At 37.6% G+C, this 18,001-nt stretch overlaps 1 protein-coding gene across 4 annotated transcripts in view; it reads left to right on the top strand.

The window, feature by feature from the left end:
- Window positions 1-18,001, top strand: part of ptprub (protein tyrosine phosphatase receptor type Ub) — a 222,382-nt gene that overhangs the window by 63,395 nt on the left and 140,986 nt on the right. For all 4 annotated transcript variants that reach the window (XM_028012575.1, XM_028012576.1, XM_028012578.1 and 1 more), the window contains exon 2: window positions 3,465-3,596. In XM_028012575.1, coding sequence (XP_027868376.1) covers window positions 3,465-3,596 — 132 coding nt within the window. The remainder of the gene's footprint in view (window positions 1-3,464; window positions 3,597-18,001) is intronic.

Consider the following 18,001-nt stretch of genomic DNA (forward strand, 5'->3'; position numbering starts at 1 on the left):
TGACTATCTTTGTAAAAATGATTTCCAATCTACTGGATTAGTTTTTCTTGTAATTGAAGGAAAATTCAAATATAGTTACATGCCAGCTGACAGGCAGTGCCCAGATAAAGCTTTACAGAGATGCATTGCTAAGTCATTAGGCTCCATGAAGCTTGAGAAAATATCCAGTCACCCTGGAGGTTTCAGCAGTTTTTTCAGCCAGCTGACCAATAAATGTGCTACAGTTTGATATTTTATGAAGTACATGAAATGCTGGTGAAATGTTTTGACGTATCAGAGAAGGTTAGTTATTGTTTATGTAAGACCTTTCTGCTAATAAACATTTCTAAGAAGTTGTGAAGAAATACATAAATGATACCAGCTAAAAGCTGCTCTATTAGAATTTTCTTTGATTAAAAGGTTTAGTCTATTGATTGTAAAGGTGTGCTTTTCTGTGCTGTCATTTGATTTAATTCAGTTCTTATTTAAACCTTTTAAAGCAATAGACCATTCATTTCAATTGCTCTGTAAATACCTTTCCGATTTCATTTTCTCCCAAAATAAGAAAGCTAAGATATTGAGTTACCTGAAGCTTGATATTGTAAAACAAACAACTTTATGAAAGAAAAGCAGCTGAAGTCTATGTCTATGATGCAGAGTTTAATACACAGTCTCAGAAAGGAAGTCAGTAAAACACAAAGAGGTAAAGGGCATGGAAAAAAGACAGGCACAGTCCAGATAAATCCCAAAGCACTCAGTGAGTTGCTTACAAAAGTGCGGGAACAAGCACAAGGGAGCCAACAAGGAATAATAAAAAAGAAAGCAGCTAGAAAGTTTGAATGAGTGCAGAGTACAAAGACTACCCGAGAAACAGCCAGAACCCCTGGGGGTCTACATACAGTGAGTAATGACCCGATCGAACACAGGTGTGGCATAAACCTGCAGGGAAATAGAAGTACACAGAAAGAGCAAAAGATGCATCTGGAAATACAACAGAAAAACAACCACAATATAAATCTGTTCATTTACTCTTAACAGTTAACATACATTTGAATTATTTAAATTTAATAAGTACTCAACACATTAAGGACCTTATTGTAAAGTAATTGTTAGAGGATTTGCAGCTGAAATATCTTCGAAACAAAACCATCTATGGTTACTATTTTTACAGCAGCCTGAATAAACTGCGCATGACTTTAATGACTGGAAATCTACAAGTGTAGTTAAAACGATATTGAATCCTCACCACAGTGAGTCCAGTTCTGCTTTTCTCTACAGACCGTCACATTGGAAGCATTTGGTTAATGGCAGATTAGAGAAAACACTGAGCAGCCGACCACTGGGGTCACCTTCAGGACCTGCTGCTGATTATTCATATCATTAGCATGCCACGTCTCATGCTGTCCCACTCTAATTATTACTGACACAGGCTTCGGGGTCATATGACAGAGCCATTCGAAACTGCCCACTGCAACACCGTAACTCTCACACCAACAGGAATGGCGAAACGTGGCAACAGATGTGTGGAACAACGACCAAAACCCATAAATTCTGCTCCGAGGACCCATTAATGTTATCACCGTTTAATATCATTAAGAAAAAATGAGGCTTTTTGATTCAATAGATGGCAGACTGAGAAATATTATGATAATAACAGCATTCCCCAAAGACCTGCTCACTCTGGGTGGTACTTTAATCTTCATATCCCTTCATATGCAGGGCATTGCTATCTGTCATGTTTAGTTTTAGTGGTTCAAGGCAGAAATAATCAAAGTGTGTCGCTTAATATCTTTGAAGGAAGTTTGGTTCTTGACACTACTTTACAGGGGACCTGTTTTTCAAAAATGTCTATTTATAAATTTTTGTACTTTCATTTGGGTCTTTACTACTTCTAGAAACAGTCTAAAGGCAAAAAAAGAGAGAAAAAACCTACTGGCGATTATTAAGTGACAGTCTGAGGGCACTGCCCCTCTCCTAGCAACCCAACCGGAGCTTGAACTCGTTTTTCCGCTGTACAATGGCTGCAGGTCCATGTGCATTCTCTCAGGCATGGAGACCAGACAAGTTTGGCTTTATTTTGCTTTTTAATTACAATGTTGCAGCCACATTGACAAAGAAAACTGTAGTTGGTACAAATCACTTTACAAAGGACTCTTGAAAACTACATGACAGAATTTACCAACAGAGGTAGCTCGACGCTCAAGAAGAGCGAGGCAGATTTCCCACCCGGATAACCAGGATGCAGTGGTGGTGTTCCATCTGGTTCCGAAACCACAGCGATTGGAAAAAAAAAAAAGAGAGACTGTAACAGGCTTGACTTACTGTTCAGAAACCGCTGCTGCATCCTGTAAGCTTCGCTTCTTCTTCTCGATTTGACTCGGGGTCAACAATGTACCGTTGTACTGTATGTGTTTGCAGCCATTTTCACATGTATAAAGAATAACCACTGATTTTTGGTGGCAGCAGCAGCTTATTTGCTTAATAGTGACGTAGCTCATTCCTTCTACTAAGACCCACCATTCATACATTTGCATTGAAGCCAATACCATTAACATGACATGCTAGAAGGGAAATATTAGGGAAAAAAACATAACTTTTTAAGGTGTTAAAGCCCAATATAGCACTTACTTGTTTGATAATCTGCAAACAGATTAATATCAGTTAACTTTCTGTAAAAGATTATGGTCATTTACCTGAGCTTTACCATTCAGAACAGTAGCTATCACTGCTTGGGGTCATCTGAGTTTCTGTAGACCATCTGTATCAGGTCGAACCACTACGAAGTGAAATACAAAATCTCTTGTTTGCCAAGAGTTTTACTAACTTCAGCAGATCAACTCAGTTTTTCTTATATCTTGATATTTCACTGACCCAAATACGTTCAAAGCAAGCATATTTTTTTCCATCAGTGCACTTTTGAAAAACGTTCAGAAAATCCTGGCAGTGGAAAACCATACTTCTTTTCCCTGCTATGATTTACAGTCAAGCTACTTTTGTGTAAGAAGGGTAGTGAGTTATTCTAAGTTCATTGAAAATTCGAGACATTCGATTTTTTTTTTTGAATGCATGCCCATTGAGGTTTAAAGTTGAATGTTTGGCCACCGTGTGAAATCCCAATCTAAACACAGTCATTTTTTATTACTGTTGAGGCTTTTTTTTTCTTCCTGCTATCGTGTGGGCAGTGAGGTTGGCAGGTCCAGATGGTGTAATAGGTGTATGTTTCAGGGTTACCATGTTAAACCATCACACCACAGCTATTGATGCTCTTCTTTTTATATTGAAATACAACAAAGCTGTGTCACATGAACAGCTAACTGTGGTCACTTTTCTAGTCGGTTGTCTACTTAAGTTTGACATTTTAGTGCTGGAAACTGTATTTTATCATTTCATCTTTTACATACTTGTGAGGAAAATGTGGTGAGTACCCATTCTAGCCTTTTAGCTAATTCTTTTTTGTAAATTATTATTTCTTTCCTTTCCTTTAGCTGCTGGCTGCACATTTGAAGAGGACTCTGATCCTAATCTGTGTGACTTCACCCAAGGGGAGGATGATGACTTTGACTGGATGTTGTTTCGGACATACAACTCGCCTTCAGCCAGCAGTGACCTCCTGAGGGGTAAGTCCTCCACTTTTCTGCTTTGGCTATTTTAGCCACATTTTCTGATACCAATAACAAAGCTTATTGTTCTCCAAAACTACTGGTGAAAATTGTGCACCTCCTACTGGTCAAACACAAGGACATTTAGTAAGCAGCAAGTAAAGTTGATCAGTGCATAAACCACAGTGGCAGGTTTCCAATTTGAACAGGAGTAAAAGTTCTACATCTTACCTGTTGGGGGCTGCAGTGCTCCCAAGGTGCCAGTTTACTGCTCCTGATTTCCAAGTCAGTAGATGAGCGAACAGTAAAGAGTTGTTGGATTTCTGGTCTGAAGCAATTTCCAGAAACTCCAGAACCATTTCAGAAGTGCCGAAGGATTAACCCAAAGTTAAACTGTGTCAGCTGTTTGTTTATTTGTTTGTTTTTTAATGAGAGTGCAAAAAACCTGACAAAGTTGGGTTATAGGAGTGGCTACATTTTGGTGTGAGAAGTTAGTCTGTGTTTTCTTTGGCTCTCAATCTCGGCAGCACATGTGCATGATTCCTATAATTAGTCCTACAATTGTAATGATGTGGAAATCCACAGATACAATTTCACAATTGAAAAAGTACAATTAAATTCCCTGTTAAATTTACTGGATATTTACTGAGATATTTTTAATCAGAAATGATCATATAGCAATTTTTCAAAGATACATTTAGTGTGAATAAAATCATATGAAAACCGTGAACAATGTGTTTTTAGATTTGGTCAGAAGTCGTTTAGAATAAAAGAATAGACATGACATAAACAAGTGTATTCAGTTTTGTATGTAGTAACAACATTTAGATTATATTTTACTGGAGCACAGTTTCAATAATCATGCGTCACGTTAAACGTTACAAAAGCCTGTCAGTTTGCTTCTGTTCCTAGTAAATGCTTTAATTGGCTGTAATGATGTAAATCTGCAGCACAAACAAGTCTCAGCAGTGACATATCTATGTTGGATTCTTGGCAAGTATGTTAAGATGTTTGAGTTACAGAAGCAAACTTGAAAACCTTTGGACTAATGATGGTTTATGTATCAATTTATGCTTAAATGTGTTATGCATTTTATGATTTTCTTTCACATGTAGATTTCTTTATACCGCCTACTCACATGCAGCCACTCAGGATAGTATATAATTGGACTATTAAGATCTTGGCAAGAAAGATTATCAGATTACAGGATTTTTATGATTTTAAGAAACTAAATGTGATGAACGTTAAAAATTCTTGAACTTATTTAGGCTTAAGTGCTCTTTGTGTGTTTGCTGACCTTTTGGGGTCACTTCGAACAACAGGTTCAGTCATTCATTCAGCTTCCATTGCAGTAAACCCTCTCTGGGACAAGTCTTTTCTGTATGATTGATAAACATGGGTAATTCCTTATAAACAGAATTAAAATTAATCTCTGACTGCAAACACTTTGCATTAAAAAGGAAAAGAATTTCTTGAGCAAGATCTACTATGTAGTCACGAAGGATCGCTACTTTCTTAATTGAATAATAATGTGTTTTGTTCTTGGCTATATTGGTTTGTTGGGTTGGATCTTGACTGATGAGATGTTCTACCCTGTTTTATGTTTACATTTTAAATCTCTTTAAATTCTTTATGTTTTAATGTGTCTAAAAGACCATCTATATCATCATGTAGGTGGTAAAAGTTGACGTGTATTTGTAAGTACCTGTCCCTACACAACATAAATCAATGAATAAATTTCAATATTTTTCCCTGGGAGACATTTAAAATAAGTTTTTGTACAGTAACACATACGGTATTTTGGTGTTGGGTAAAAAGTTAACTTTTCTTACACTGTTTATGTTGATCTTTTTCTAAAATTTACCAAATTGTACATTTTCTGAATGTTTGGTGCAGTTATTAGTTTCCACTCTCCGAAACAGTAAACTGGATTTCATGTTGCACAAGTGGCTATTTCCAAGTGTCAGAAAAGTTTGACTCTGTGCAACTCCTCTTTCGTTCATGTCTGATGTCTTTCATCCATCAAGCTTAATGAAGCCCTCACCCTGTTTTTGTCTGCTTTCTGCTAACCCCAAGGATAATTTTATGTTAAGCAGCCTCACAAGACTAATGAAAGCCAGCCCTTTCCTGCCATCATCCTCTCTACTGGTGACTGCCAGAGGGATCTGACATGCATAGTTTATAAGGCGCTCCTCCATCTCTGCATTAACAAATACCTACAGGGGTTTGGCAAAGAGAGGACTGCTGTTTCAGGTTCGCAGCAAAAAAAAAAAAAAAAAGCAAGAAAAAAAAAATTAAATCATTGGCTGCAACGGGCTATCTGTTAAAGCGCCTTTTACCGAAAAATTTGCAATATGATTTACAAATAAACATCTCTCTGCTGTAGCTAATCAATCAGTCTATCATATGGTAATGAGAATTCAATAATCCCTTGACAAAAACATGCAATGAAGTGTTTATTGTACAAGTGTAGCAGAGAGGGAACAATCGTGTTCACAATGAATATTACAAGCTCGTCGGAGGCGATGGACATGATTTGATGGCCAAGGAGACAGTTAATATGGCAGATATGAAGATGGATAAGCTGAGTGGAACAGATACAATCTAAACAGAGTTAAATGGATGCCCCAGGGGGAGCATTCTGTCTGTTTCAGAACCATCAGCTCAAGTGGCCTTTTAAAAAATGGTCAAAATTCAGGCCTCTTTCAAAGTCGGCTTTTTTTCCCGTTTTGATTTACAGCTTGAAATTTCCTATTTTGCTTTTTTCTCTGCAGGTGGTTATCCAAATACAATCCTGAGCTTGATAAATCTTGCATTTAATGCAAAGCCACACCTCACTCACCTCAACATCATCAGCATTCATGTGAGAATCCGCCTGCAGCCGCTAGCCCATTCACAGCAGGCAATGAGATAATTAATACTTCCCCCTTTGGGTTTAATTAAAACTCGCTGCCGTGGCATATACAACAATCCAGGGCCTTCATTGAAGCAGACTGGCGCAGGTGGAGCGAGGTAGGTACTGTAATCTGTGAATGACGACGATCCGAACATCAATCAGTTCGGAGTACTGGGAGACTCGTTTGATTTGATGTGGGGCCTGCTTATCCTTCAGACATGCTTTAGGAGAACCACTCCTGTTATTCATCTTCTGGTGGCTCCATGTACTACATGTCCAAGCTGACAGTTTCGGCGTTAATCATGCATGATAACATTGCTGCAGGTATGGGAACACAAACTTCTTGCCTCCCCGTCCTTCTTTTTTGACCTAATCCCCCTGTGTGTGGACTGCTAATGATGTATACATCAAGCAGCCAAGCTGGAGAGGGGCGGGGGAGTACACAGGTTTTATGAGATAAGGCTATTTACACTGGACCAGCATTAACTTTGTGGGGCTGAGAAATTGGTGTCGAGGGAAGATTAGTAAACACAGCTGAGATAGCAGCAGCTTGTAGGTCCCTGGAGAAATTAGAGACGAACGCTCCCATGAAAGAGAAAATAGTCCTGGAAAAAAAGGCAAAGATAGACCGCGGAGAAAGACCTCCATAAAAAGAGCTCATTTCATCACTGCCTGCCTCATTTGGACTCAGATTGAAGAGGTTTGAGTGATATTGATAATCATTTGTCCTCCTGCTGTTTTAACAAGCGAGTCAGGCATGCAGGATGATGACCTTTGAGAGAAGAAGTGTTTGCATGTTGAGTGAACCTGTTTTTACAGCAGTCAGAACTGTTAGCGCTGAAAGTTATGAATGCACTGCAGTATCCGTTATGCTTTAATACGAAAGGTTTGCCTTTAGGGAAAAATCTATTCATCATGCTTAAAGGGAGAACTGTGATGTATCTTCGTTTGTCAGGTGTTAAATTTTAAATGTTAGGCACCCAGATTCTCCTCCTCTCTTAACACATTGAACAACTCATGCAAAATCCACCATCTGGACAAAGACTTCATGTACGAAGGTGTGATCAGAGAATTAATTTGGAAGTTAATTAGTTCATATTTGCGTGGAGAGCTTTTTAAAGACCATTAAGCCAAGTTAGATTTCAGACTGATCCTTTTAACCCATATAGTTGTTTATGTTTTAGGAAAATAGAAACAGTAGACTGATTAGGGAACAAACAGACCAGAAAATCATAGCACTATTAGCGCATAATTTTATCAGATGTTTCTTTGTTATTATTCATTTAAAGTAGTAGCAGGGATGACATTATACAACCGTCTGAAGGACAAATTGATGTAAAACAAGCATTTACTGTTGTTGCAAAGCAAAATTGTTTCCTGGGAAAATGTTAAACTATCTTTAGCATAATTTATTAGAAATTGTCATGGTGACAAGACAGGCTTTTCTGAAACAACAGTTTCTATGTGTATTCCAGAGAGACTGGAGATTCTTAATTTAAGAATGAGGTTTTCTTATGAATGCCAAGCTTTAGCTATCAGAGATTTAAAATGCTTTCAAATAAAACAAAACTAGCTTGTCAAACTTTGTTCACCTTATCTACTGAAAGTCCTGCTCTTTCTCTCTCTTACCCAGCCAGAATAAGCAGCAGACAAGCCTAGACAGGTTATAGAAAATGCTGCTTTCTATTTAATTGCCTCTAAGCATCGTATCACTTCCCTGACTTCTTTAAACACCTCTCTGATACTAGAAAAGCTACCTTTGAGTCTTCTTCTCTATGAAACAGAATTAGAAAATCTATTGGAGGCCATAACAATCATTCAAACTGGGGGCAGCGGAGATGGGGGAACCGATTCGTTTCTCTTCTGGAAATGCGGAAACAAATCAAAACAAAATACATGTGTACGTATGCTCAACTTAATGGGCTGAACCAGAAAATAAGGAAACTCATTAGGGCTCTTAACATCACACCATCATATTAATCTAAAAGGTACAGTTTTAGTTGAAGACTGAAAGTGGGTTAACACAGTGGAATAATACGTTGCTGCATTTTCCACGGGTTGGATTATACCACCAGTGGTTGTGGAAAGTTCACATTCATCAATAAACACTGCAGAGCTGTTCCAATGTATGGGTGATACTTTCTCATTCTATCCAAACAATGCAGCCCTACGTATATGTTCTACATATTAATAGCATCTTTACTAAGGCTGATTTATTGTTTACATTTTTAAACAATATATTTTTTAACCAAGTCTCCACTGATCTCAGGTTTGTCTTTTCTAAGATTTAAATAATAACAAGGATATGCAATCTGTGATTCATTACCATCTAGGGGGAAGGGCAGAAGTAACATATATTAAGTTTATCCCTTCAGAAATAATGGACTCTGACTTCTCCAGCAGCATTTGAACTAGAGCCCCTCGATGGCTGCAGCGACCTTCGGGTGCAGTGGGAAATGCTGCTGCTGTCAAGCTGCAGTTATATGAACAAATGGTTTACGCTTCTATTTCAGCTCACAGTGACCTATTCCGGGAGAGGTTGGAGACATGAGTGAACATTACTCATAGACTGGACCTATGAGCCAAATGCATCGTAGGTGTTGGCATGTGGACTGAAATCTGGGTGGAACACTACCTTGTATATAAAAAAAGAGAAAAGTCTAAAACCTTTTTTAGAGATTGTCTCTCAACACACACCTACTGTTTTCACGTCCAAGTCTGAGGTTTAGTGCTACTGTCCTATTACTAATACTCATATCCGTATAGTGTGCTGTCACATAAGTGGATTTATTAAAGATTATGTGACTCATCAATTCACACACAAACAAATTAAAATGAATGAAGCATTATTATTTTTCTTTGTGTATTACAAGCCAAAGCCAATAAATAATTTAGAGCCATACTTTAAAGGAAGTTTGTTCAGCTGTGGTTTGCCATCAAATGGTTTTCTATCAAAACTAGCTGTGCAGATTACAAGTAATTACCCCAAGAAATCTGTACAAGAGAGTTTCCTTTAAATACATTTTGCATTGAAACATTTTGAAGGCCTGATGGTGGGGCACATAAACACAAATAGGTTTAAAACAGACAGTGAGAATAGTTCCTAAAACTACCTTCCCATCCTCCCTGTTTGACCCATATGCTCAAACAGTACATGTTATAGTGCATTTTGAAATCAATGGCTTCATTTTCCTTCTGATTTCTACAGATGTTTCTGTAAACACAGCACTGACACCACATGTAGCATTACAAGCCTTCAAAAAAGTTACTTTCATTTCAGTTTTCTTTATGGTTCCTGTATCTGACCAAACATTCAGGAGAGTCCTTTGCTTACGTCGGATTAAACTCCACCTCAGAGCAAAAATGGGTTAATGCACTCAGCAGATTAATCCTGTGCCTTATAAGTATTAGCCATGAGCACAATAGCTTTAGCTGTAAATGCTCTAGACTCTCTCAATAGGCTGCATTTCAAAGAAGTTAAGACCCACATGAATCATGGCGTTATTATTCAGTGTCCCGGGGTCAGAACCTGGTCATTTGGTCACATACCACTGTGGTAGGCTCTCTCTAATAACTTTTACTGAGTTAATTCACATAAACACACACAATCTCGTTGGTGTTCCGCCCTCTCTGTGAAATAGGAGCTGAACAGTCTCTTTTTGGTCCATAATATCCATCACCTCTCACACGCGGTCGGTGCCATCCATTCGGCGCAAGCAGCTACACTTTACTGCGCATGTAGTTGACATTGACCTGAGATTTATTTGTGTCTTGAAGACAAGAGTCAGAGGAGGAAAGCAACCTCTTCTGTGGGAAAGAGGTTGTTATCAGAGCAGTGCAGCCATGCAATACTTAATTATTCTGCCCTCCTTCACCTGCCCCTTGAGATAGTTTGAATTCACCATATATGCTGTAGATGCTTTGTATAGAACATTATTTAAAAAAAACCCATGTCTGCTGTTTTGTACTTAAGATACTTTTCATTTTATTCCCCTCAAACCCGCTCATGTTCAAAAAACTTGTACTGCAGGCATGTATGTGGGATTAGTTTAGAATAGCAAACGCAGCTCCAGGCACAGTTACTGAAAATGTTTTGGTGTAAAGTGTTGATGCATTTAATCTTTCCTAAGTTCCACCGTTGTTTAGTAATTGAGTTTATGACTCTTTTTTTGAGTCCATACGTTCACAGATGAAAATTATCTTGCATCATTTACCTTTTTCTTTTTTGTAAATTCATTTTCCGATTAATTGTGATCAGATTTCCTGTCCTGGCTAAACTAAAGAATCTACACAGGATGATGTTTCACAGTGCACAAGGTGTAAATAGATAATGTACAGTATATCTATTCTAACAAACTTAATAATTTCCACATAAACCCAAAAGGTTGCGACTTTTCCATAAAGACCGTATTTGTGGTGTGGCTCATAATGCTATTGCAAATAATTTCTGACACTTGAACCGTGAAACTCTGCAACTCCTCCAGAGTTACTGAAGGCCTCTTGGCTGCTTTAAAAAATCTCTACAACTTAATCCCTGCTCTATCTTCTGGGTTCTTTGCATTATATTTGCTCACTAATGACCTGTCATATGGCTTTCAGAGCAGCTGGATTTATACTGATGTTAAATCACATACATGTGTAATATCTGTACTAAATTTGAAAGTAACGGGTTGCTTTTGATTTTTATTTATGTGTTACAGACCACTGAATTCAAATGCACACCACACTTTTTAAATAATTTCTTAAAGAAGTTAAAAACAGTGTATTGTTTTTCTTGTATTTCATAATTATGCACTAGACTGTTGTTTTCTGACATAAAATCCCAATAAAATACCGTACATTGAGGCTTGTGACAGACTGAAAGGGCTTAAGGGGGTTGTGTGCGTTTGTAAGACACAGCAGAGCTGTAGTTAAAAGTACATGCAAGTCTATCCTCTTCCTTAGGAACAAAGAGGAGGAGCAGCTGTCAGGTATCAAATACTCTGGGAAATCACATCATCAACAAGCAGCAGTCTCGTCTGTTCGCTGGAAATCAGGTGTGTGTTTATGCAGGATCCATTGAATAAATCGTTCAGAAATGATCTTACAGATGCTGCTGCTTGTTCGTTTCGGTTTGTAAGAGCTTTCCGAGGCAATTTTGACTCCATCACTCTTAAGTGACACAGATTATTCACAGGTAGAAAGCATTCAAGACAAGTTCATTCGACGCAGCCGGGCTTCTCGATAGTGGAACGGTCCTTATATAGTCGTTATGATAAAAAAAATCTTGGAAAGCATAAAGTGGTTGGCATTCCAGTGTGCAGAGTTACAGCAGAGTTCAGCCTTCAATGCAAACAAAGTAACAAAGTAAAAGCTGATATTGATCTGCAGCCGCCTTCCTTTTATGGGGGTAATTAGACACAGGTCTCTACCCAAATTGAACAAGTTAGCCACAAGTTTAAGTTCAGCATATGGAGGAAAAAAGCTGTCTGGAACATTGTGGAATGTCTCCTGGTTTTTCGGTCAAGGTTTAATTTCCCTGTTTAAGATCAACAAGTTCTTTTGTCATGACATGTCCAATATAAAAACAAAAGAAAGCCTATATGCTTTTTTTAAATATTTGCATTGATAGATAGGAACCCTTACAGAAGTATTACTTGATGTATATTTGACATTGCACATGATTATTTGAACATAATCACTAGAATCAACTGTGATCTCATCAGTCGCTGCATACTCGATTCCTTATATGAACATCGACACGCTACATGTAAGTAAATTTCCCTATAATCATATAGCTGACAGCACTACATTAAAGCAACGCAGCCTGTTGTTAGCAGGTTCCACCGAGAACCATTTTCCCTCAATCCTGGAGGTTTAATAACCATTCTGACCACTTTCCATGGATGGAGTTTGCATAAGCGGTATGGGAGGAGGGGAACAGTTCTTACTCCCTTTTTTATCTTATAGAGTCCCTATCATATTTTTCATTTGAATATTGCAAACAGACAGTTCTTTTGATTTCAAGTATAAATCCAAACATTTACCATCAATTTATGGCAGATATTTCTTCAGTGGTCAGGCCTTTTTCTGTTTAAATCTTGTGGTGTTCTGGAAATTATGGCAGCTTGTAAGTCATTGACATATTGTCGCCGCTTTGCAAGTACAGACTTGCATCCAAATCAGACCCTTAATTCTGGCTGCTTAGCTGTTAAATGGAGGAGAAACACCAGCGCTGTATTAATCTTTTAATGTGTGCGTGGGAGTTAAAGTTCTGTATTTATACAATGCAAATAAAAAATCCTGACCTTTCATTATGAGTGGGTGACTGAGACAAACTGCCAAAAGTATTTTGTAGAAAATGTAAAACGTGCAATGTAAAGGTGGACTATGTATTGTCATTATTGTGCAGAATTTTCCTTTCTTATTCACGTCTTTAAAGATATGCTTTTTCAGATGCTGTTCTGTTTAGCGATGTTGGCTGTAAACACGTTTAGCAGCTGTTTGCACATAAAAGCCAGTGTTTTATGAATGGCTTGCATGGATGAAAACTATGCAGGAGCACATTGTCCGATGTATACAGTCCAAAATATTATTTCAGATTGCTGAGACATTGTGTTAATTAAATATGGATTTTACCAATTTAAAAAAAAAATAGTAGATTAAGATTTCACTTCCAATTTTGTTTTCTTTCCATAATATTGAGTCGGACATCTGGTAGTTATATTTTCTCTTTTTCCAACCGTTCTCATTAGGCCTGAGAGATGGTTGTGCATGAAAATCCCAGTAGATCAGCTGTTTCTGAAAACTCAAGGCAGCCTTATAATGAACCAACAGCAATGTTCAAAGTCACTTAAATCCCCTTTCTTTTCTGTTCTGACGCATACTTTGAACTTCAGCAAGCCATGTTCCTCACATGCCTGGATGCATGCGGTGAACCATACCAGGTGGCTTATTTAGTATTAATATTAACAAGCTGGACAAGTGTGCCCCGTAAAGTGGACTTTGTGTTTTTTTGCTTTTCAGCTTGCGCTCTTTTGGACATATTTCTGTGCAGTCAGGTGATTTGTGACTCAGAGCTTCAAACATTTCTCTAGCTGATTCCTTTGTTAACACTTCTGCAGTTAGAAAGCAATGAACTGAGAGCAATCAACTAATTTGTGAACTGGACTGAACAGTGGTGTTTGTTGGGAATAAAAGCCTTCCATAGCCCAGAAGGAGCGCGACTGGTAGCCTGGGATAAGTGCTCTCAACTCATTACTCAAAGGCAAAGAATATCATTTTCATTGATCACTTCCAGCCGAATGCCCAGTCTCCTCGTAAAGCATCTAAAAATGCCTGTCAGTTGCCAGAAGCTTTTAAAAATTGACAAATTAATTGGATTGTTTCTCGGAGAAGGCGGCATCAAAATCCTTTATGTCTCTTAAATATGCTGAGGAGGAACAATTACTCTGAATGATGGGGGGGAAACATTTAAGACTGGCAAACATATTAGCACTTTTTGATGCTGGGAAGCTTGAATGAGTTAACTCCGTCCACCGCTTATGTGATCTGTGCTTTTACTCCCCGCTCAGACAGAATCCTGGGTGAAAGGTGAGTATGGTAATGAAACACCGTTTGGCTCTAGTTTCATTCTAATTAATGTCGCTTTACAGGGAGAGCTACAGGGCTTTATATGTAAGGTTGCAGGTTTAACAACATAATTAATGCCAGGGAGCTCACTCAGGACTAAAGCCAAGTAAACTGCCTTAGTTAACCACCCCGACTTCAAGGTGCAAGTGTAATGCTTGGGTGACGTTGGGGACAAATAAAGTGAAGCTGACATTTTTCTAGATCAAGTGGATCTCTATTCCTCCTGGCTTCACCTCGGGTTGTAAGACAGTGACTGATGAAAACAGCTAAACTGGAAGATTTTAGTATTGACACAAAGTTAGTGTTGCTTTTATCCTTCTTTCTTTTTGCTTCAGAGAAGCATTTTAACCACTTTTCAGTATCTTGAATCTGGATTTATACCCCCTCAACCTTTTTTTTTCACATTATAGACACAAACTTAAGTGTATGCAAAAGTATACAAAGTTTCTTCAAAATGTAGAAAATATTATAAATCTAAATCTCAAAAGTTTTTCTCTTACTCATATTCAGGCTCCTAAGTCAGGGGCGCCCAGCTTCAGTCCTAGAGAGTTATTCCATCAGCTTTTAGATGCATCCCTTCTTCAACACACCTGAATCACATTAATGGCTTATTGCCAACCCTCTGCACTGCTGAATGACTGAATGCTAAGGAGGGAATTCAGCTTTTTGTTTCAGGCGTGTTGAAGGAAGCATATACAGTATTAAAAAGTTGCTGGGTAGTGGCTTTCAAGGACTGAAGTTGGGCAACAAATGTTACTTTTTAAAGTACAAATACATGCAGCCATTTCATCTGCATGTATTTGGACTCGACCAGATTTGCACATAGACTGCCTCAAGAATCTGTCGACCTTTACCGGGTGATTCTATGTGTCTAAATATATGCAGTCATAAGTTTGTTTAATGTGTTAAGTCATTGTTAATAATTGGTTATCATTAGATTTAAAATGATAACCAATAAGACAGAAAAGTCTAAGGGATGAGATGCTCATTTCCTTCAGCTTATGTTGCTGAGTTGCAAAAGAAAACAGCTGTTTCTAAGTTTGTCTCTCATTTGTCATGCGCCTTTACAGACTCTTTGACTGCTTGTAAAAAAGATGGGGTCAAATGCCATAAAAATGTTACCCGACACACCAGATGGTTTGTTACCCAGAGCGATAAGCAAAGACACACATGAAAACGTCAGGGTCTGTCTACAGCACTGTTTGTCTGAAATGGCTTTCTCTCGTGAGCAAACATATTTTCTCCCATTGCAGAATATTAATTCTTGAAGTTTCTTGTCAGAACAAGAATACAAGTTCACATTCCAGAAAAGGACTCATTCCTTTTTTTTTTTATTATCCTACTTCCAGTAATTTCCCTTCAATTAAGATGCACTGTCATCTTCAGCAAGATGGACTAGTTTTTGAATGTGGTCTCACAAGAATTAAGCAACCCAGTGAGATAAATGGAGAGAAGAGCAGGATCCTGGTCCTGCATGCAGTTAATATTTGACTGCAGTTTTGCAGTGAAAGCCCACACAGACAAGCCTGTCAGAAAATAGTCATAACTATTGCCTGATTATAGAAGACCCTAATTATAAAATCCTTCTTACTTGTGTGCACTGTGCCACAGCTTACTGACAAAAGAGAAATGAATGGATTGAAATGTTATGTCTGAATGTGTTGAAATAACTGAGGAAAGGCAGATGTGTGTCGCTTTAGTGTTACAACAGCAGGGTTATCCGTTTTCAGACTTCATTGTCCTCAAGGAAAATGGATTTGAAATGGTGTCAAAAAGCTTAAACTTTATTTTGCATTGGGTATGCACTGGCTGATTGTCCTGTCTGCTTTAGTGCATGCTCACTACACAAAACTACAATGCACATATTCAAAAAAGACTGAAGCCCAGTTAGGAAACAAATTACCACAAACCATCAATCACCACTGGACTATTTTTCTGTCCGTCTTTCCACTCCAGTGCTGCTTGGGTGAAATGCAGCTCCGTGCCAGCAACCATAGCAACACTGAGATTTTCTGCTTTGTTTATACCTCCTATAAGCTGAGGATGCTACTGACCAAGGAGAAAATGGTGTCAAAGACAAAGCCAAAGAATCTCAAGTCTACAATTGCTGGTTAGATTAGCACTAATTTTCTCATGTTGTCAATCTTCTTCTTTTGAAACTCTGATATTGTTAGTCTTAAAGCTTTTTTACTCCTCTAAGTGCAGCATAAGTATTACATCATTTTTTGAAAACACAGGAAGTATACTGTATAGATGCACCCTAAAAAAACACTGGGGAAAAAAGTCAGTGTTGGCTAGATGGAACTTTATTCTGCTGACCATGAGAAGTTTGTCAGACTTGTTCATCCTTGGCTGCCTACTGCTCATAGGGTTTTGCAGAGTTTGTGTGAGAGAAAAAGGAGAAAAAAAGCTGCTTTTCTCGCAACAGCAACAAAAAGATGTGAACTTCAACACTGAGACTATAAGGCGTAATTTAATAAATATATTCTTGCGTGACTCGATAGTTCATTTACCCTAGTCATTTTTTTCCACTGGTAGGTGAAGTAGAAACAGATTTGACCTGGAAAACTCTGGTTATTAAAAAATGTATTCATAGTGGAAAAAATACCTTAAATTATTATTATTATATCCACCAAGTTGAGGTGGTTTGGGGGGCTAAGCAACACAAAAATCACAGACAAAGCTTTGATTAGCTGATGTTATAGATTTCTTAAACCAGTAGAGAATGTAATTTCTGTCTGTGCAAAAATATCATGTATCACTTAGATAAACTTAAAACCTAGTTAGATCTGTTTTTTATTTATCCACAGCTAAATAATGTTAATGTGCAAACAGTGCTCTGACATCAGAGGAATACTTGTAAAACAGAATTTTTTACCAGTTGTTTGGGCACAGGCTGTGTTCGTTTCTCAGTAAGCAAAAAGATTAAAAGACTTTAAGCATTTTCATGAATTTAGTGTGAATATGAATTAACTTAAAAAGGAATTTCTTCTCACTCTTTCTCGCTTTGAAGCTTCTCTAAATATTCAAGATTTTCTGTCTTCTCTTCTCTGTGACCATCCCATGATCTCTTTGGTGATCTTGGGATTGTATGAAGTTTATCTTTATGTGCTGGATCTAAATACTCCTGGTATATTTAAGTAGCTGTTCCACTTGCTTTACTTTGTACCTCACAGGAAATTTACCCTGATCACAGTTACTAGCCAGAGGTTTGAAACCATAGCAGTCAGTATGTAAGCATTTCTCATCAAAGCCTGGCTTTAGCTTTTTGTCAGTACCTATAAATTCCTCATAGGAGTAAAAATTCTCCAGAAGTAAAAGTTTTTCACTAAGACACTCATTGGTTTTGAAAGTGGAAAAATAGTTTTATATTTTTTCACTCGACTCGAGTTGTCACTGTATTCTAGTTTATATATTTTTCCTCCACATCTTTCAATTAGAGAACTTATGCTCTATGTGTGCTGATACTTTTACTCGTGTGTTTTTGAGATAAAAAAAAATAGAAAAGGTGAAAGTGAAGTTTGTTTTGCAGTGTTGTTGTCTATCTAGAACACAATTGGCTAAATTACCATGTGGGAGCTTTTATTTCTTCTTTTGTAAAGTTTCTTTATAAAGTTCAAAAATATGGATGGCAGCTCTAAATTTCCCATTTGCCAGGATGAATTTATATCTTTTTATAATTTTGGTGCTAGTATCAATAGATCTGTACAAAAACATTTAAAATCGGTGCATAGCTAAGCAAACAGTTTAAACATTTCCATCAACATATTTCATTCTTTTAAGGTGATTTTGTTTCTTTCACATTAAAAAAAAAATTAAGTTTAATAATTAAGTTTAATTTTGTAAACTAAATTTATTTTGCATTCAGTAAAATAAGAGTCAGTTGTGCTCTCTGTAAACAAAAATAATCACATAT

The sequence above is a fragment of the Xiphophorus couchianus genome, chromosome 3 (assembly GCF_001444195.1).
Source record: "Xiphophorus couchianus chromosome 3, X_couchianus-1.0, whole genome shotgun sequence".
NCBI classification, from domain to species: Eukaryota; Metazoa; Chordata; class Actinopteri; order Cyprinodontiformes; family Poeciliidae; genus Xiphophorus; species Xiphophorus couchianus.